The sequence below is a fragment of the Erithacus rubecula genome (assembly GCF_903797595.1).
Source record: "Erithacus rubecula genome assembly, chromosome: 3".
Taxonomy (NCBI): Eukaryota; Metazoa; Chordata; class Aves; order Passeriformes; family Muscicapidae; genus Erithacus; species Erithacus rubecula.
In genome coordinates, this window is record NC_136689.1 from 31462693 (window position 1) to 31485305 (window position 22613).

At 35.0% G+C, this 22613-nt stretch overlaps 1 protein-coding gene across 3 annotated transcripts in view; it reads left to right on the top strand.

The window, feature by feature from the left end:
• DGKB (diacylglycerol kinase beta) overlaps positions 1–22613 on the top strand; it is a 326673-nt gene that overhangs the window by 76011 nt on the left and 228049 nt on the right. For all 3 annotated transcript variants that reach the window (XM_079302918.1, XM_079302917.1, XM_079302919.1), the window contains 7 exons: positions 3424–3577; positions 4880–4915; positions 6304–6444; positions 10723–10772; positions 11897–11971; positions 12459–12578; positions 22030–22147. In XM_079302918.1, coding sequence (XP_079159044.1) covers positions 3424–3577; positions 4880–4915; positions 6304–6444; positions 10723–10772; positions 11897–11971; positions 12459–12578; positions 22030–22147 — 694 coding nt within the window. The remainder of the gene's footprint in view (positions 1–3423; positions 3578–4879; positions 4916–6303; positions 6445–10722; positions 10773–11896; positions 11972–12458; positions 12579–22029; positions 22148–22613) is intronic.

Here is a 22613-nt window from a genome sequence, read left to right on the forward strand (position 1 = left end):
AGTTATGTGTATTAAAATGAGAGAGAGATGATAGCGAAGGCACTGAGAGCAGTTTGAAAGTGAGCCTGTTTTAGGAAGATCCTTTCTCATTGGGAATTTTGATGGATGATTCAAAGATGCAAACTACTCCTAGGTCTGCTGTAGAGTAGCTTACTTCTCTTATTTACTGTATATACATTTGCAAAAAGAAATATCCAGTAATGATTAGACCATTTTAGAACTCATTTCTAAGAGGATAATCTATTGTGTTAGGTGCTCTAGAATGTTTTTCAGCTATGCAGTATTATAATCCCAGATCTTGGGGTTTTAGGCAAGAGCCTAATCACAGGGCTCTACACAGAGATCTCACTTAGGCAGGATTTTATACATTCTATACTGGTTTTATATATTATTTGTATCCAGCATGTGATTTTGCACCTGCATTTTTGGCCATTCTAAACATTTCTGATGTGTATTCAAGTAATTACCCAGCTTCTGTCTAGACTTATATATAATTTTAAAGCTTTTGGATGTGCAACATCTGAACTCTGGTTGTATGAATATTGCTACTTTCTTGGGGGAATAAGGTTGCAGAGCGTGTTAGAACAGAGGATAAAGCACTTTCAGCTGAAGAAATCTGCCTGTAGAACAACCTTTAGAACAACTACACACTTTCTTTTGTCCTTTGCTGAGCCACTGTGACTGCTGGAAGTCAGAATGTCAAATACAATAAATGGACATGGCAACCAAGCCATGTGTTACTTTAGTATCTCTTGTCTTTTCTAGCAGTTTGGAACATGTGTTGGAGGATATTGGTTTAAATGATAGTCTGACCATCTTTACAAAATACTGAGAAGTTTGAACATCTTTGAGAAAGAGGGTCTTCAGGAAGAAAGAAGTACATAATTTCAAACTTTTTTGTTTATCCAATTCTCTACACAGGTATAATTCTGAACTTATTAAGTGGAAAAAAAAAAGTGGCATTAAGGATTTAATTACTACTGGCATCTTGGAGAACCAATATCACTCTGACAACAGTTTAAAATCTAAGGTGGCTCTAAAGTCAGGGAATATTTTTTGCAATATTTACATAAAATCAGCAGACAATGTAAATAAAGAAAAGATTAATGCAGTGTAAAGATATTTACATGGCCATCCATGAATCTGAGTTTAAATGAGATTATAATTTTGGTTTAGTTTCCATTGTCGCTTAGCTGTTTTTTTTGTGTATATGATTTAGTGAGATAGCTAAGACGCATTTCATTAATGCACAATTTAACAAAGCAATTTCACATTGTTAAAGTCAGTTGATTTAGTGATTAATGTATTTGTTATGCTTGTAGATAAAAATACATTTATATAGTGAATATTAGTGTAACTAATTACTGATTTACTTGGATGCTGATACAAATCCAGTTGTTATTGTGATTCATAGTTTATAAACAGTGAATTAAATGTCAGTGGCTTTATTAGGGAGAAAAAAAAAATAAAGTTTGTAGCACGAATGAAAGAGTGTATGTTTTGTCAAAGTCAGAGTGTGGCTGAAACTGTCTGATGAGATAAAGATAGGGAATCCATGTCCAGGGTGAGTGTTTCTGTTTTATAGCTGTCTTGGGCATTGTGAGCAGTTTTTTCCAGCCTCTGTTATTTTTACCTTCAAGAGATGAGTTTTACTGGCTTTACTGCACTTGTTTCTCAGATGAAGTGTTCTGTATTGGAAGCTCAGCAGAAATACCCTCTTGCCAGTCTAGCATTCCTGAAAATTATGACTTACATAAGAGTAGTCAGATTTTTAAATTTGTGTTGCTGGTCCCTCATAAAGATGATGATACACATTTAAAGCATTACCCTTTGGTAGTTAGGTCTTGATCTTAATAGGAAATTCCTTATTTAATATGCACATGAAATTTCAATATCTCATAAATACATTAAAAAAGTAAATGTTGAAGTCAGGGGAAAAGAAGTCTCTGGTCCTAAGTCTTAAAATTATATTAAAATAATAGCAAAAATTATCTGTATTGGGACTCAGATTCCAAATTCGCTGAGGCCTTTGAAAATTCAGTTTCTATTTTCTTTTTTTGTGGCATGGTTTCAAACTGGTTCTTGGATCCTTCCACATTCACTGTGGTGAACTAAAGGAGTTGCACTAGACTTTTCTGTGGAGAAATGGAGTATTCCTGAAACATATGGAAATTTCTCATAGTCAATTTTGTGGTATCATGTGGATTTATCCCTTAATTATTTAACAATGAAGAGTTGCTGTTCTGCTTGATCTGTGAAGAAATTAACACTATGTTTTATCAGATTAATAATTGATAAGCTGTTTTAAAGTCACAAATGCTATTATAAAGATGCAGTTGGGTAAATATGTTTCAGGATACCTTTGTGTTCATTCTCTATTAGCAGGGTAAATTGGGATCATAATGCTTTGCAGTGCTGTGATCCCATTGCAGCCTTCACTTTCCTTGAGGGAGAGGTGCTGGTATCTCCCTGGTGACTAGCAACAGGACATGAGGAAATAGAATGAAGTTACATCAGAGGAAGTTCAGATCAGACAAGAAAAGACTCTTCACTGGGAGGCTGGTTGGTCAGTGGAAGAGGCTTTCCAGAGCATGTCTTTGTTATGGCACCAAGCCTGTCAGAGGTCAAGGAGCATCTGGTTGATGCTCTTAGTCATGTGGTTTAGTTTCAGGTAGTCCTGTGAGGAGCAGGGAGTTGAACTGATTGATTCTTATGTATTCCTTCCAACTTGAGATAGTCTATGATTCATTTTATTACAGACAATGCTGTTTTAACAGAAGAAATTATTGGAGTGTTATTAATCAGCTCTTACCTTGCTGGCAAAAGCAAAACCAAATTAAGCTAAATGACAAATGTTTTGGAGCAACAACTTTTGTTTTTTCCTAAGTAATGCTGCTTGTCTGAGCACTCTTATTTGACTCTTCAAGCCTATTTGAGACAGGGTGATTAGTAAGTCTGACAAACACCAGGAAAGTATGTTGCCATGTAAGAAAAGACAGGAGGCCTCCAATTCCCTGAATTAGGCATCCAAAAATCCCCTGCTTTTTGTCTGCCTAATTACAGGAGAAGCTAAGACATCCTCAGTATGTCCCTAGGAGCTCTGTAGGTGCTTTGGAGGCTAATCAAGAAATTTGAGAGCATGGAACTTGATTTCAGGGTCCTGATATAAGTGCTCTGAATTTACTCTGGGCTGTTTTACACAGTGCTCTGAGGTATTATAGTACTACTGTGAATTTTCAAAGTAATACTTAATCTAGTAATCACTTTCAAGAATAGGTGTGCCAGTCTAAATCTTTAGAAATCAGTATATTCTAATACAGTCCTAAACTTTTTTCAACAGAATATTGTTTGATGGATTAGCATAACTTTTTGTTACAAAAAATTAAAATAAATTTATTCCTTTTTTCTTCCCCTTCACTGCAGACAATTGATTTAGAGGGATTCAAGCTGTTTATGAAGACTTTCCTGGAGGCAGAGTTACCAGATGATTTTGTTGAACACCTTTTTACATCATTTAGGAACAAAATCTCTCACTGCAGCCCCTTAATAAAAAACAAACCACAGCACCTTTCTGGAGGTAAGTAATAAAATCAATAATATAAGAGCTAAAGGTTCCTTCACCCTGCTGTTTTACTTCTAATAGCTGTAAATATATGGAATTCTTAACTACGTATTGAGGGATTATTTGTGAAATTAGAGAAACTAACTCATAAAATACTTTGAAAAGGAATGGAAATTAAATGGTTTAATCTTTTTCATTCACAATAGTGATGCAGCTGAGACACCAAGTGGACATTCTTTGTCACGTTAATGCTAAACAGATTGCTATGGTTACATGATCTTGTTGCCTACTCTTCTTTATAAAAGACTTAAAAACCTTTAAGGTTGATGCAGGAGGCTCCTGCTGGTGCTCTACCATTCCTGTGCCAGTTGCTGATGTTTCTTTTAACTGTCTATGTGTGATTCTGTTGTTATTAGTCCTACAAACTTAACAGCTACTGATATTTAAAATGTTGGGTGGGTGTTAGTATATTACTAAAAGTGATTTTGATTTCAGAGGGCACAGGTAAATTCTGCTCTGTAAATTCAGGCTGTACTCAGCTTTCTTCACTTTCACTATAGTTCTCTTTGATATAATTTATTCCTGTGTGTGGTAAAATTATAATAATGATAATTTTTATAACACTAAAGGATGGTGCTGTCATTACTGTTGTTTAAACTGTATGTTAAATTTCTTACTCAAATACTGCCTCATAACATGTTTTTCTCCTATACTAACTTTTCCTTCAGTTTGTCATGAGTTTATACTAACTTTTCCTTGAGTTTGTCATGAGTTTTTATCATTTTTCTGTTACTAAGGGCTTTAGAAATAGTATAATGCAATATCAGTTTAGGAAGCTTCTGAATGTTTTTAGCATAATACCAGGAGGACTGTTTGATAAATTGTTATACGCAAAACATGTTCAGAGAGGCATTTCAACCTCATGCAAGAATTGTTTGGGCTTGAAAATGTACTGGGTTTATATTGTAATTGAATTTCATGATTTAAACTAAATGTTGCATCCTGATAATTTGTAACTTTTAAAGGGAAAAGCTGTGCATTGGTGCCTTTTGATGTGCCCATGGAAACTGTAGAAACACTTGATTTTGGGTATCTAGTCATTTTTAAATGTTACCAGTAGTGCAAAAAAAAGCTGACTGTATTGGAAAATAACTTTGTCAGGAATATTTGACATTCTTCTGGAAAATGGAAGGATAAGTGAGAGCTAGAGAAAATGATAAAGAAAGTAGCAGGGTTCATCAGTCTGTCAGGTATGTGCTTGTTTTGCATGTAGTCTCTTTTGGTCCACTCATGTCTGTTTATAAACTGTATTTTCAGTTAAGGTGTCTGAAGAGAGATGGAAACAGATGCCAGGTAAGCAGCTGGACTGGAAGTCACCTGTAAGTCATTGCAGCCAACCCTTCCCACCTCTGATTAAGAAGTAATGTTTAATCTGTACCTTGCAGCTGATGATGAGTTAAAAGATACCTTAAAACTTGTATTTGTTTTCATTTGGATTTCAGCACCATTTATTTGAGAAGAGTTATCTCAGGTTTTGTAATCCTTGTTATTCTGTGAATATGATTTACGTAGTACTGGAATATGAACTATTTGTGTAAGTTGTGTGATTAAAGCTTGCATTTAACTGAATAAAATATTAAAATGTCTTTACTTTAATGACACTTAACTGACATGCAAGCTCATTAAATATAACATTGCCTTATTAAATATTTCTGTTCATTTATTATTTAATTTTAGTGTTTATTATTTGCCTGAAGCAATAAAAATCGAGTTTGTTCCAAGATACTTTTTTGCACACCAGTTTGCTCTTTTTTGGCTTATGTTATTGTTTTAACATGTATTTCGTAACCTGTAGGCATACACTTTAAAATATAGGTTTTTGAAAATGTATCTGGATTGCAATGAAGTTTTTCAAGCTAAATTTAGGGGGACAGGGAATAGCCCTCCATAAGTGAGAAATGCAACAAACTTGTAAAGAAAGTTTTCTTACTTATTCCTCTGTGTTCTGCTGTCCTTCCCATTTTTCCCCATTTTGGTCCTGCAGATTCCAGTAATATTATCAGGACTGGTCATACTAATCTTGTACTGAAATGAAAATTTTGACAATTTTGAAACTTTAATTCCAAGTGGTTCACTGGAACTGCCATTAATCACAATATCTGAGCAATTATTATGACTAATATTTAAGTTCTAAACTTATTTTCTTAGTAGCCTGTCACTGAGACTTCTGTGTTTTAAATATGTGCTGCACTGACACACATCTGGCTGAGGTTTTGGAATAACAATATACTTGGAAGAGTTTTTGTTGACACTAAAACATCTTCAGTTAGTGTAGTTGTCAGTCTATAAATTAGATGAATCTTCTACAAGCACAAGGAAGTGGATTCAGACTTGGGCAGGGATTGTTTTTGGCATCTAGCATGGTAGAACAAAAATATTCACCAAATTGTTTTGTAGTCAAATCAGATCAGCACAAATTAAAAGTTTATGCCATTTCCATAATTGGGTGGGTGTGGTTTTTTTTGTTTTTTTTGTTTTTTTTTTTTTTTTTTTTGGATAGTTTATTTTAATTCTACCTTTGCTGGATAATCATTGAACATAAATTGTTTAAAACTTAACATTTAAATTAAAAAGTAATCTGAGAGTCACAGAAAACCAAGATGAATGCATGCAAGAGTTATGTTTTCGTTTTCTGCTTATATTGTGTGTTCAGACTAACAAAGGTTATGGGTTATTTCCAGGTCTGAGACTTAACAAGGGTACCTATACATCCAGACCTCCAACTCCTGCCAACTCACATTTACCAGACATGATCCAGCTGAAGGATATTGTTTGCTATTTGTCACTGCTAGAAAGAGGAAGACCTGAAGACAAGCTAGAATGTATGTTCTCTTTCAATTTTAAATATTTATTTCCATAAGTTATCAAATATTCTGTCTCTGAATTTAAGAACTATTTTGAGCAGATGGATTATAAAAATATGGTTCTAGGTACCCTTATTGCAGAAACCATTTTTTATTCTTGCTAACAATGAAATTTTAAACTAAATTTGATCTATCTAGCATTTGCTAAAATGAAGAGTAAGGATTGTACATTCTGTAATTGCAGTAATCCTCTCGACACAATCTTCTCTTGATTACTCTCAAATCTGAGAAAAACAAACAAAGTATACTAAGTATACTTAGAGATCTATAGATGGGGTGAATAACCTGCATTAAACATCCTAACTCAAAGAATAGTTGCTGGTATAGGCTTGGTCTCTATACTATTAGTGAATACTGAAAACCAAGAGTGATCAGAGTCTCATCCCTATTGGGAAGGAGTGCTTGACACAGAAAGTTAGAAATGGCTTGTTTGGTTGTTTTGTTTGGTTGTTTTTAATTAGGGGTCTGGGTCATTAAGGTGCAACACCACTACCTATTAAAAAATAAAAACAACAAAAACCACAAAAAACAACTGTGTGAGTTTGATCTATAAATTGGAGAGAAGAAGAGGAAAACCTGTTTCCTTATTGTGGAGTTTTAGAAGCCAGTTTTTCATGTACCTGAACAGTCAGATCAATCATATTGCCCTTATTGAGATGAAATAGACTTCAATATACATAACTGGTCTGTTTATAAAAGATCTGTGGAATCAGGAAAACAGAAATCACATGGAAAGTAAATATTCAGTATTAAAAGATGTGCAAACATTAGTCTGCTTCTGCCAGAATAAGAAATTCATTACAAGGTTACATGTTGCTTAAGTACCTTGATGCTTTGTTACCTGTAGTTGCAATTTTGTATTACAAGGTCACAGCAAGTCCCCTAGATCCCCAAATTTGGTAATACTGTTTTGGTATCATATGAGTAAAATTTGAGAATGTATTTGTGAAAGCACATTCAGAACACAGGCACGGAAAAACTGAGGTCCAAGGACTGAATTTAACTTAGAGCATAATAACTGCTGCATGGTAGCAAGTTGTGCAAGCCCCACCAGAGCTCTGAGCAGCTCTATGCACAGCCCATGGCATGAGATGGAGATCAGTTGCCTCCTCTGGTGTCAGGAGTTGGAGCAATGGAAAGGAGGAGAGACAGAGGAGCAGATGATAATTAGTGTGGGGATTTTCCATGAACTTCCAATGTGGCAATAGGAGCTCATGGGCAAAAGACTGCTCTATATTATTTAAGAGTGAGCAAGACCTAATATATGTATGGTACTTAAATATTTTGTGTATTCAAGGTCAATTGCATTTACTACATATAATTCTGGGCATGGTTGTTTTATGGGTTTATTTTCTTCTTTGTCATACAGAGTTGAAATATACCATGTATTTTTACTTTTTAGTATCTAAATTTCAGCTTGTCCTGCACCATTGTATGCAGGCTTTTCTATTGATTTCAGTTGAATTCTCATTAAAAATCAATGGTATAACTTAACTCTTTTTTGGAATTGGAAAGCAGTAAATCCTGTGGCTGCAATGTAAATTATAAGTTTATAACAATAAAGGGAAAAGATAATATATGGCTGATTCTGAAGTTACAAACATTATTATCAATACCAATTTCAAAGAGTGGTTTTAATTTTTTTTTCAGATGACAAAAATTGGAAAAAAATTAGTCATGACTGAGTATTTGGAAACTTAATTCAGGACAAGCAGAATGTGAAAGTGGTGTTTTCAATTAAAATTTGATGTAGGCTGGAGGACAGACTACACTAAGAGAAAATAATGTTTCCTCTTTGGATCTGTATAATCTACAGATTTTCATAGATTAATAAATATTCCAGAAGATAAACGGATTTTTTAACCTGTTAAGAGTGTAGAGGTATTGAATAGTGTGAACCTCACCTGTTTGGCATGCTCAGCATATCTATTATTCATAATCTATGTATGACCTGAATATAAAGAAAGTCCTAAACATGATACATTGTGAGAGAACACCTTTTGAGATCATCTTTTAAAGGTTAAATTGCCATCTAGATATAGAAATTGAGTGCCCAGTCAGTATAATCAGGGAAGGAGATGGGAAAAGAAATATGAAAATTTGACTTGGGCTCTGTAGCTTGCATCAGAACTTATGTTTGGTTGATTTTATCATTTTGTTCTTGGTTTGGTTTGTTTTTTGTTTTTTTTCTCCTAGAGTGTGTAAATCAAGAGCATGAATATTTAGCAGTGTCTGAATAGAAAAGAGATTGCATGCCATACCAGTAGCACAGTTTTCAGAATCTAGCCAAGAACACAGATTGAGCCTTTTTGCTACCCTGTACATATGTAATTGGAAAGACTTTGTGTCTACAAAGGTGGAACAGTTATAATTATGCTAGTGTCTGGTTTTAAATGACTGATTAGAACAACTGATTCATGTTAAAGGAAAAAAAAAATTGTAAGCACTACTACTCTGAAGTGGGTAAAGGTCACAGAGATGCTAAAACTTGCTGTAAAACATTGTCTCAGTGTCTAAGAATCACAGAGGAGGAGGAGGAGGAAGGGGAGCCAAGTGATTTTATCATTGAGTGGTTCAGTGATTCATCCCTATGGAAACTGTGAATGTTTAATGGTACCTTTGCCAGACAATATTAACTTTCAAGCTCTGAGAGGTTTTGGTGGAAGGTGTACTAGCTGGGACCGTACCAATCTCTGGTGGCTTTTGGCATTAACTGTTGTTTTATGCTAAAACATTTTTGCTGTGGAAACTCTAGGGAAAGAATGATATTTTTATAAGTTTTCCTAACATGTAACTGATGAATCATGGGCCTTTGTGGTGTGAAATAGTGTACTACTGTAAATATAATCAGATTTTTTATTGCAGCTCTTAAGAGCAGTGCAAAGTAATGGCAAAAAGTACTGAAGTGGTAGAGAGGTGTAGTGCTCCCCTTTTTTTCCACACAATTAGATGATCAACTCATTCCCAAGATTGTGAATATAAGCGAAACAAGCCAATATATATAGTTAATATGTTTTGCTGTAAGTCCAAAAATGATGGAATTCTTTCTGAACTTTAATTGATAAGAATTTAATCTCGCTTCTCATTATATTGTTTCCTGAAAATTGTGGCGAGCTTGTGTATGAAATTTATTGGACTGTAACAGCTTCTGCTGTGGATCCAGTGTGGTAGGATTCCTCAGTTTAAATTGGTCGTATGTTACATTGCCAGAGACATCTGATTAGACAACAGATTACTTGTGTTTTGCTGTTAGTGAAGGCAGTACATTAACCTGGAACCATCACTACATGGGCTGACTTCATCCCTAAAAAAACAGGTGTAGGGGTAAAAAAGAAAAGTGGTTTTGAAGAGCATGGTGGGGATTTGGATTTCAGAGCTCTGACAAACTGTCCCTGAAAGTAAGGACAAAGAGTGGGGTATTTGTAGGCTTCCGGATTTAGTTTTTAGTCTTCTAACAGTATTTCTATGAAAGCTTTATGCTTTGCTGCTTCCAAATATTTTGGTAATGGTGCAAGAACCTGTTCTTTTGACTGAGATCAAGTCATGATAAAATCTTTAAAGTATATATTTTTTATGGATATTATCAAAATATACCTTTTTGTCTGTGTGGTTCCTGAGAATGTTGGGAATACATTCTGAAATTAATGAAGCAAGTACAGTCCTGGAAGAAGTCATGGTGGCAGTTTGTGATGAGTGTTTGTTGTCAGATTTAGATGATTAAATATTTAAAATATTAATCTTGTTTTTCATTTAGTTGGTTAGAAAAGAGTTTCTAAAGCAGTATTGCTTTTGAATAGTGATAGCTGCAGTCAAGGGAGTAGCATTGTAACTTAAGCAGGCTTATCAATGTTTGTGACCAATTTTGTATTATCCTACGTTTGTTGAGATCAGAGAGAAGGGCCTTCTGGTAGTACTCACCATGAAGACAGATCACCTCTAGACAAAGTAAAATCAAGTTCAAAGACCAAATTACTTGTTAAGGTGATGGTGTGGAAAAGGTGCAATTGCACTCTCTGGCTAATATGTCTCATTGGAGGCACTGTGGCAGGGTAGTTGCTGAGTGAACCTCTCACATAATGCAGCTTGTTTGGTGGAACTACAGCTAGTCTGTCTTTTCTTTGAAACTCAGACTTAGCTGTTTTGTGTTTTGGGTTGGAGCTGGTTTTTCTAGTGAAAAAGAGATGTACTTGTTGTGTTTTCTAACTGAGTTTCTTTCCCTCTTTGTTTTCTTTTCAGTTATGTTTCGCTTGTATGATACAGATGGGAATGGATACCTGGATAGTTCGGTAATGTTTTCTATGTATTGCTTGTAAGAGTATGTCAACGTGGCAAAACTATGCAAAACTACATTCATTCATAGGGGACACATTAATATGATTCCAATAATTTTAGTATGCTGCTGGGAGATGTGTAGGAAAGCACCTTTTGTAAAGATTTCATTAAAAAGTGTGAGAGTCACACAATGGATTTATGTGGAGGAAAGTTGGACCTTCCACATTATTATTAAGAATGGAGGAACAATATTAAAGGCAAAGTTTTGAGGAATAGCCCAACCAAATGTTTGAAGAAAAGTTGGAGATATGGAAATAATTTTATAAGATGTATTGTTTTTTTCTCATAGCTAACAGAAACAAGTGTTTTATTAGCAGTGTTCTATTTTTCCCCTCTTTGGATTTTTTTTCCATATTTTTTTGTATCTACTGCAAGCAATGCAGCATAGAATGGGTTGGTAAGGAAGAAGAGGTGATTCCCATAAGTTGTGGAGAAGTATGGATGTAAAAATATACACAGGTAGAAAGTAAATATAGTACCAAAATTTTAGGCAATAGCAAGCTGAGTTAGATGCCAGGATAAAAATGAGAATTTAGAATGGTCCTAGACAAGCATTTGAACGTGTTTACAAAGCAAAAGTGTGTATATAAGTATAGAAAAGCCCTAGTGATATGTGATCAAGGAAAATTGCAATACTATAGTGGTAAGGAAATGAATCTGTAGTAGTTTAAAGAATCCATTTTATGCTTTATTTCTTTTAGAAAGTTCTGATTTATATAATTAGTGTCAAAAAAACAATCTGTTACAGTGATGGAATTTAAAGATCATTTCATGATCTTATCACAGGGTGGAAAGCAGATCATGAAAGCATGGGTGCTTGAAAGATAACTAGGAGGGAAGAATCTGACTGTTTCAAATTACTTTGGTTGGGGGGCTGTATTTCACCTCTTTGAATGCTTTGTAGTCCATGCAAGATGTTTTGCTAGTAAGCAGATTCACTTGAGAATACAGCTTCCAGTATAAAGTACATTTCATCAAGGATGTTAAGAAATAGTGTCACTGAATGCAATATGGTTGAATTATTAGTTCCTTGCAATGGAGTTTTTCTTATATATCATACTTTTTCATTCATCTTTAGGAGCTGGAAAATATAATTGCTCAAATGATGCATGTTGCAGAATACCTTGAATGGGATATTACTGAATTAAGTCCAGTAAGTATCCATTTGTGACAATTTTCAATGTTACTAGAAACAGCTGTCATAATTGTGAAATTTCATTCCACAGGTGAGTAAGGTAGAAATAAAGATAGCCTATGCTCCACTATGGCACTGTGAATTACCACTTTCACCAGTATTTTCCTGTTTAAATCTAATCTATGTATGTTTCAATAAATGTAAAAATTAGCTTTTATAACATGACTGGTTTGTCTCTGAAAATTTCTTAAGAGTGCATGCACAAAGGACACAGGTTGATTTAGGACATTTAAGTGTTCCTAAACTGTAAACAGGAGTATGACATTTCATTTTCTGAACTGTCTATACTCATTTAATTACCATAACTCATTTAAGCTACCATGCAAGTAATATTTTTGTTATTTTATGTATGAGAGAATTGGAGATCTGCACATCCTAACAAGTTGTTGTATTAGAACATAGTAATAATAAATTAGAACTTACAAGATTTTTCATTAAACTGTAGATTCTTCATGAAATGATGGAAGAAATTGACTATGATCATGACGGCACTGTTTCCCTAGAAGAGTGGATCCAAGGAGGAATGACAACAATCCCACTCTTGGTCCTTCTTGGGTTAGAAAATGTAAGCATTAAATAGTAGCATTAAGTTTCTGCTTGTGTGTTGGCTGTGGCCTTCAGGTTAGTTCATCTGTGACTTGTATAAAGAATGACTTTGCTTTACTCCTCTTACTATGGCTGAATGATGTGCAAAGAGCAGAAGTGTGTCTTCAACATCACAGGTACACTGGCAAGTTTGAAACACCTGGCCCCGGAGCTGGAAGCTGTAAAAAGCTGAGTAATTTTCCCTGCTAGCAACATGTTAAATCCAAGCTACAGTATTATCTGTTAAGTGTGCTTTACTGCCCATGTGTATGTTACAGCTGGCTTGGAGTAGTGTCTAAGCTTCTCAGCATGGTACTGGGTTGTCACAGAACAGTTTAGGATGAAAAGAACTTTTGGGGATCTTCTGTTCCAGTCAGCCCCTAATTAAAGGGAGCACTGCAGATTGAGTCATCCAGGGCCCTGTCAAGCCTGGATAATTCAAATGAGATGGATTCTACCAGTTCTGTGGGCAAACTTTCTGTGTTAATTGTTGTCAAGGGAAAGAGTTTTTGTTTGTGTGTGCAGATCGAATTTCTTCTACAGCAATTATTGCTGACTCTTGTCCTGTCGTGATACATCTTGTGAAGGTCTGTCTCTGTAGCTATGTTAGTATAGTAAGAAGTAATATTAAGTGGAACACTTACACCAATGGAGTATTATGAAAGATGAGTTTATGTTCTCTACATTGACAACCTCACGTTAAAGGTAATACAGATGCAATATAATCAATTTTGTAGCAGTTCAACATAGCTGTTTTAAGATTGGCATGTTGTCAGTGCCACCTGCTGTCCTGTATTTGAGCTAATTTTGAACTCATATATTGAGGCATAGGTTTCTGCCTCTAGCTTTTCTGATATTCCAAAGAAAGCCTTTTAATTTTTTAAATCTCTTTTCTTAAGCAATTTTCACATTTTGAAAATAATAAATAATATTTATTTTCCCCATTTAGTGCAATCTAGAGTGCTGTAGTTGCTCTATGCTATTTTATTTGCACAAAAAATGCTCAGATTGATACTTTGTGCAGGGAAATATGTAACAAAGAAGTTTATTGAACAGAAGATATATATGTCTTGAAAAGTCCAATTAATTAAATTACAGGTAAAATATCTGAATTGAAGATAACTTTCAATGAGTCTGTATCACTGCAGTACTAATTCCCTAATTCTATATCTGAGATGGAGTAAGAAAAATGTTAAATTACTGTCATCAAACAATGTATGTTTGTCAGACTGAATTCCATTTTTTCCACAGAATTACTTTAAATAAGGGTCAGCAAATTCTCTCAAGCAAGCAGTATAGCAGACAACAGTGATTTTCAGTACGTTTTTCTTTTATGACATAGGTGTCATAGTATAGGTGTTCTGTGAGTATTTTTCAATATCTACATTTAATTCTTTCTAAATTTTGAACTCCTAAATTACAGCATAAATTAATGCAGATCAATCTGCAGAGTATATTTTCATATTAAAGCAAAAGCTCTTAGAAAGAAGCTATGTTATCAAACATTTTATCCTTTTGAATATTTTTACTAATTACTGGATATTTATCTTGCTATGCATAGCTTTACTATGAAAATACTAAAGAAAATACATAAAAGTGATTAAAATTCTACAACCTGTTATCAGCAGGGGTCAGTGTTTCTGTCATCAAGAGCATTCCTCATATTTAATGCATTTAACAGACATAAATGTTGTGGCAAAATTATTGTAATAGCATGCAAAATATCTCTATAATCAATAAGCATAGCTTATGTAAAGTCTATTACCTACATATGAGCTCATTTGCTAGTAATGTGCTAATGATTCACTAGGACAAGATGTTGCCCTTTAAAAGGCCTTCTATTTTTCTTTTTATGTTTAAAACGGTTTAATTTTTAAACCCTCACATTATAGGTAGAGAAAAGCAAAATTTTAAAATTTTTTCATTCAACCAGCAAAGGTATGCTATTTCCATTTGTACGTAGTTCAAATAAAATTGTATTTTAGGAAACTGAAAAGTGAAATCAGTAAAGATAAAACTCCTGTATGTGTCTGTTTATTAGTGTAAACTAATAGCATGATTTTGATGGTTTTGCAGCATCGAATGTGTTATCGAAGTTCTTCATTCTAGTGCATCAATCCCATCAGTGAGATGCTCTTAAATATTTTTGTATGCCATTGTTAGATTTTGCTAACCTAGCTTCCCAGGACTCTGCTTTCTGTGTGTCTATCTCCTTTTAGTTATAGCAATGAAAAGTAAGATAAGAATCTTTCGGATTCACTAATAAAATAAGAAAGTGCTAATGTCGTAAGCTTTTCCTCAAGCTGATTAGTATGTGAAAATAAGTGGCATAACCTACTGGATTATGCTGTTTAGTCGTGTCCAAGTAATTTTAATATGTTGATATGTTGCAAATCAGAGGGAAAAGAGCAACAAAACCATCCTCCTGCCTCCCCACCCCAAAGCAAAACCACAAAAAACAACAACAACAACAAAAAAAAAAAACCCACAAAGAACCCACCAACCAAACAATTTTGTCTCATTCTTTTAAGTGTTAGTTGTGTACTGAGCTCAGTAATGATGAAATTTTTAATCCAAGAGATCAAATTTAGAGTTTGTCTAGGATGACAGTGACAAAGAATTGTCACTATAGTTTATTTAAATAAATTATGATACAAATGAAATATTTAATTTGTTTTGGGTTGGGGTCCATTAACATTGTAATGTACTTAACTGTTGTATAGAGCTTGTATGAAGGATAGAAGATTTTCAGCTGGTCTCATTTGATATGCTAATATCAGTGAAGCTATGATAATTTATTTCAGCTGCAGATTTGTTATAGTATTCAGCTACATTGTTTGTACTTAATACTTAGTTTCCTGTAATAGCTATACAGAAAGGTCAGATATCATGCCAAAGTTCTGTATTACATTTAAAGCCTTTCAATCAGTTTTTATTACATACTGTATTAGATGATTTAGTCCAAATAATTTAAAAAGAAGGAGCATTTAAGTGAAGTATGGAAGTATATTATTTAAAAATGAAAGAATAAACAAATCAGTGTTTATGAACAGTGGGGTTAAGATAGCCTAACCCCTAGGAGATTTGTGGTTTTTGCCCTCTGCCCTTATCAGTAATCCCCTTCTGAGAGACACGAGTATTAGGATGTAACTACAAGCATTTGCCAGCCACCTGTTACCAAGTCAGAGAAGTAACAAGGAAATCTGCCTCATTTCCCTTTTGTACACTCTCTCTCTCTGCTTCCCTCCTGCTTTTTCCTAGACTTGCATGTAATTCCTAGTGCCCTTCAAATTTATTTATGATTACTAAACTAATTTAAAAGTTGCTGGTGCAGTTCAGAGTGATGAAGATAATAGGACAAAGAACATGTAAAGGCCTAATTTCCCTAGGAAATCAACTTTAATATCTAGTTTGTTTTATTTTCCTGTGCTTTATGTTCTGTTTCCTTCTAAGATTTGATTTTTGGAGTTGTTGTGAAGGTAGACTTTAGAAATACAGAGTTCTATCTCTGAAAATGTTCCAGGATGGAAATGACATGTTTGATTTTTTGGTGTTTTTGAAATACTAAACAAACAGTTTGGGTAAAGAGAAGGAGTTTAAGTAGGAACTTCGTTGGTTCTTTTTTTTTTTTTGTAGGGGTTCTGAGATAGATACACGTACTATTTGGCAATTTGTTTTAAAAGAGAAAATCTTGGAATTGTATACATGTGTCTTTCATTTGTAATTGGGTGACTATCCTTTTTCCAATTAGCAGTGTCTACATGCTTTCTATATGGAATCTACTGAAACCTTAGTATTTAAGCAAAATAATTCTTACTCTGATGTTTAGTTGTTCCAATTTAATGGCTTCTTTTTAAAAAAATACTCTTATGTAAAGTAAGAATTTTGTGAAGAAAAAGAAAACATTAACTATGTAGGAAATTATTTATGTTGTCCAATTTTTAGTAATAAATGTATGAGGTATTTTTTTGCTGAGTGTCATACTTCAATCTGGAGTTTTCAAAGTCCCCATCACTTGTCCAAATTTATTTTTACATATTAAGGCAATAGTAAGTCTCCCACCCAAACACAAATTGGAGAGAGACATCCCTGCAGTACTCCTGATTATTTTGAGAAGTGGTCTGTTGCACGTTAGTGACCACTAGGCTATTTATTCTACTTCTCTGTGGTAGAAACCTTTGAAATTTCTGACTTTTTTATTTGCTTTTGCATTATTATTAAATAGATTATCATTGTAAGAGAAGGTGGAGAGTTAACTCATTGAGTCTCTACTAACCTCACTTAATTTTTTTTTTTTTTTATTCTGTACACAAAAAACTTCTTAATGATGGATTTTGTCAGCCATAAGTGTTGTACTCTGCTCTTTAGTTGTACAATATTATTCCACCATGATTTGACAGAAGCACTTGATTTCTCATTTAGGTTAATTGCATGCCAGATATTTAGTCTCACTTTTTCTGTAACAAACAGGAAGAGGAACTATAAACTGCAGGTTCATAGGTGTTAGTGTTTAATCCTGTATTTTAGGGAATTATTTTATTCCCTCTCCAGTGGCCACTAGATGTCACGGTTGTACTGTCCCTGGTACTGTACAGTTGCTGAATAGCTGCCCTAAGGTGAGAGAGAAGCTTAAAACTAGCAAATGCTTCATAAAGACATCAATAATTTGATATAAGGCAAATATGCCTTTCTTTTAAATCACTAACAGCTGTAACTTTCAACCCGGTTCACCTTTTAAATCAAGATAAATTTTGATGGGACAAACATTTGTGTTGAATTGAGACTATGTTTCAATTAAATTGTAAAGATATACTCTTAAAATGTTACTTTGGATCCCCAAGCAATAAATATTCAATTGCACTCAAATAATTGAAAAAGCAACTTTTAATGCCCTTTGATCAAATGTGGGATGGAATGTTCCAGTGGGAGTCCACGCTTGGGAATAGTGCTTCTTCAGGTGTATATTACATTATTGTTGCCATACTTTTTGAGTTGTATGTTAAAATGGAACCAAACTAGAAGTTTGCAAACATTTGCAAGTGCGCAGTGGGATCTGTTGCACCATGAGTAATCCCTTCAGACCAAAGCTTGAAATGACTGCTCAACACCGGGGCAGTTTCATAGACTGCTGTTTCTTTTGTTCAGCCTGGAAGAGGGGCAGTCAGGCCTTTTATTGACCTGAGTGACATTTCTGTAAGTCCTTTCTGCAGTGTGTTTTCTGGAAGACCGAAGTTGCGGCGCACCCTGCGCTGTTTCCATCCGTGCAGGGGCGGACTCGAGCCCCCTGGTGTCGCTCGCTCCCTTAGTGCCAGTCCGTTCCCGGCTGGAAGCAGACTTTATCCCTGGGAGGGATGAAGGAGCTGTTGTGGCGCTCTGGTGAGGCAGCAGGGCCCGCAGAGGGCGCGGCGTCCCTGCTGAGGGAGGCGGCGGTGGCGGGAGCGCTGCCCCTTCCCCTTCCCCTTCCCCTTCCCCTTCCCCTTCCCCTTCCCCTTCCCCTTCCCCTTCCCCTTCCCCTTCCCCTTCCCCTTCCCCTTCCCCTTCCCCTTCCCCTTCCCCTTCCCCTTCCCCTTCCCCTTCCCCTTCCCCTTCCCCTTCCCCTTCCCCTTCCCCTTCCCCTTCCCCTGTGTATAAGGTGTAAAATAAAGGTGTTTCATGCAGGTATACGGATTTGCCATTATTTACAATTTAATTTCCACAGTAGCAAAGTCTCTGTGGAGGACAGATGGTTACAGATTTTGGACAAGGAAACTCCATGCTGGGGCTATTATATATATTTTTAACCATTTAATTTTCCCTTTTGTGCTCCCTTTTCTGTTTTGGGATGAGTGTGTGGGTAAAGGCTGTGGAAGATTTTTGTTTTGATTTCTCATACACACAGAGTATCTCAGAAATTAGAAGTGAGGAGCCCTCCCAAATAGTGTCCCTTGAGTCAGATTATTCCCTCTCCACCTGACCAAGAACAGACTTAAAACTGTTTCTTAAAACCCTTACTTTCGAAACATAACATGCTGTGATTTCTTTGCTGAGAACCAAACAAAGTATAGAATGTAACTATATGTGTTTTAAACTGTGTTTGCTGTATAGTTTAATAGGAACTCCTCACCTTCCCACTGACGGAACAAAACCTAATAAAATTGTCTTGAACAAGTCAATTAAATATTTTTTAAATAAATGGAAACAAAATAATCGGTGAAAGAATAACAGCTACTCCATAACATTGTTCTCACTTGGATGCTTGTTACTAACTCTTCTCATAGAAAAAAACCTGAATATTCTGGTACTTTAGACGCTCTGTAGCTATTTTACGAGGACATGTTTGCTGGGATCAATATGTATCAGTGATTTTCATTACCTTTTTTAAGTCTCAAAATCTTGAAGATCTCTTTGTCTACCTTATACACAAATATCTAAAAAGCTGACTTAAGTTAATATTAAACCAGGTTAGGGATATGTGGCTGAAGTCTGTGGTAGCATAAAATTTTCCACTAGTTCTAAGGTTGACTCTTTTATGGTTGACTTGCTTTTTAAGGTCAGGTAGTTTTGGCAATCAAATCCATGGTAGCAGGGTCAGGACCACAAGTTAAGAGAACCGTTGTTAGCAAAATAAATGTTATTATTGTCATTATGTTTTGAAGTCTGAGTATGACATATGGAGGCTTGATTTTCAGTGATGTGTATAATGAAGTGAGGGAGACATTTTTACTGTACCTGCGCTGCTTTGAGATCTTCTTAATGTCTATTTGTTTTTAAACTTTTTCTCAGGATATGGAAGCAAAATGAGTTAATGTCAGTAAAGGCACTGATGTGTTAGAATTGTGGATTTTATTCATACTTAAAGACTTGCATTGAGGTGGCTTTGTTTCATATTATGTCTTTTTTTTTCTCTTGGCAGTGTTTTAAAAAGTTATGTGCATGCATAATCATATGCAGCACTTTATTGCTTATTTTTGGCAGTGCACAAGAGCAAAAATTTAATTTGCTCTTTTCCAAAAGTGCATTGTGTTTATGTAATGGATTTGCATCAGTTGCAGTCTGTAACACAGCTAAGTGTTTTAATTGGCAGAACACCCACATCAAGACTTGTTTGTTTTTCTGATAAGGAAAATGCCAGCTAAGTTAGACCATATGTTCTGTTCAAATAAGAAGTGACATATTCACATATAATGGTCATTCTTTAAAAATAAAATTAAAATGAAAAAGTAATACAGAATTAATGTGGAAGAGAGGCAATCTTATGCATAAGTTTTAATTTTTGTTAATTTTAATAAACAGCAAGTATTTTGCTAAGGAAGGCTGGTCAGCTCAGTGCTTGTATGGCTTGTATAACTGTATGTGTTGATGTTAAATGTTGATGAGTGATGTTAAAATTGAAGTGTACATTTTTCACTGTTTTTTTCTCAGAAGGATTTACATGGTCTTTGTTGTCTAATGAATAATTGCCTACTTTCAGAAGGCTTGAAATTCATATACTGTATTATAGTTTAACAATACTTTAAAAATGTGTGGAATATGGTAGTAAGATGGGAAGAAAAATAGAAGTTAGAGAGCTCTGTTTAATGGAATACATCCTCTTCAGCTGCCAGTCGTGAAGGAGCTTGACAGGCTTCTAGTGCTTCACAGCTGCAGAATCTATTTCTGCTTCTTCAGGGGAAATTGGAAAACTTCCACAGTCTTTGCCAGCCTGAGAATCCTGCATTAGGCATCTGCTGTGCTTTTGCTGCAGAAAGGGGACCCTGACATTGCCCAGCTGTCAGAGATGGCATTTGAACTCCTGCTGGTAATATTGGGGGAGCTGTTACTTATGCTCTGATCCTAATACCTTAGTAGAGGGAAAAAAAAAAAAAAAAAAAAAAAAAATGGATTTCAGGTTTTTCTGTTTCTAGGTAACTTGCAGGAAATAGTCAGAGTTGTGTCCTGGCTAACACCCAGCTTTGAGCCAAACATTCTTAATTTCTTAGAGTGCTGATTTTACTTCAGGATTTTTCTTTTTTGCCCGCAAGGAGGATGAAGTCTTTGTCATGTTTGACTTGTATGAACTTCTAACTCCTAGAATAGAGCAATACTGATTTTTAAGGATCCAACTCGTATAGTATATGCTAATATCAGACAAAACTAAGTTTTTGTTAAAAATTATGTTCACCAATGTACACTGGCTATTCTCATCAATGAAAACCATCTTATTATTGAAAATCTATTCAGTAGTATTGTGTATATGGGATGACAAGTAATAGTAGTTTGATGTGAGAAATCAGAAACTGGGTAAGAGTCAGCTGTTGATGTGGTTTTCACGAAACAGAGATTGGTGTGACTTCCTTTAGCTACGTGGCAATATATAGTCTTTTGGCAATGACATGACCAAGAAGACTATAGAATTTCAGCAATACACAAGGAAGCAAGTGATGGGCATTAACTGCCTGTGTTCCATTGGATGTTGTATTTGGTAAAAGAGAAATTGATTTTTTTATATAAAATCTAGTGATATTACATTATGTTCGTCTAGGGTTTTTTAGAATCAGAATCTCAGATGATTTTGGAAAAGAAAAAGCCTCATAGCCAGTACTGCCAAGAAGCCAGGAATTTAGAGAATTATTTTAACATCTGTACCAACTGCACATCATTTTGTAAACCTTTGAAAAACAGAGACGCCCCAGAATGTTTCCATGAAGAAGGAAGAGGAGAATCATCCAACAGAAGGCTTAGTTTCAAAAAAATAAAGCGTTTTAGAGATTCGTGTAAATTACAGTGGACCTCAGAGTAGTAAGGGCCAGTGATTTGATCAGTTTATTTGTGAAAGATTTGGGTGTAGTGCAACAGCTGGCTGAAAAACTTGGCCTTAAATGTAAATGTAAATTCCATTTTTGGAGAAGAGGTCAAAGATGCAAATCTCACCCTTAAATACTTGGGTTTTGATAGATAATTGGCAGTATAGATTAACTTCATTTAAGGCTGGGAATAGTTATTGTCATGTGGTTGGTTCTCCTGTTTCACATATGTGAATATATGTAACGAATTCTGACAGTCATTAAGAATATGTGTGTGGATTTAGAAAGCCCTTTTTATTGTTTTGGGGAGTTTTGTCTTCTGAACTGCACCACCATTATTTTTAGGCAAAAAAAAAATATTCTTAATACCAGTTGTAATTTAATATCAGCCTAGATACATTGATGTTGTTGTGTTGCAGTGGTGACAGCAGCCTGGTAGCTTTTTCTGAGTTGTTTTCGAAACACGTGGATGTCCATGAGCTTATGAAAAATTTTTTTATTGTATCATTGCCTGTGTACTTAGAATGATTATGCTGTGTTCTGGTGCAGAGTCTTAAATGAAGTAACAGCTTGTCTTTTATGTTCTTGAGTCAATCTCCAATTTTTATTGGCACTTACATATTGCACTGTTTTATTAAGTGAAATCTGTTTCTCTTATGTCCTGTGCAGAATGTGAAAGATGATGGGCAGCATGTATGGAGATTGAAACACTTCAACAAGCCTGCCTACTGTAATCTTTGTTTGAACATGCTGATCGGAGTAGGCAAGCAAGGTCTCTGCTGTTCTTGTGAGTATAAGCATTTCAGTGTCCATTTGCTTATGTCTGTTCCTAGAAATGTTGTTCTTGCTGCATAACAAAGAACTAGTGGCTTCCCCTTACAAAAGTATTGCCACCACAATAGTGTCTCCCCCTCATTTTCTCTGCTTGAGTGCTCATGATTCTTTTTTTTTAATTTATTTTTCAGGATATTTGGCTTTATAATGTTCTGCTTGAGGGAATGTTCTGCTTTTGAAGGGTTATCACTGTTAGTTCCCTTTGGAGTCTGTTGCTCTTTTTTTCTTTACTGCTATTGACAATCATCTAAGTCCCAAATTTTTTTAATTGAAATTTTGCACATAATTTTTTGTTAATTGTGAAGGTGAAAATCCCAGTTTCCCAGAAATCAAGTTTCTGTAAAAGTTCTGAAATTTTGTATAGTTATTTGTTTTGTAGTTAAAATCTCAATCCACGTGCTAACCGATTATAGATTTTA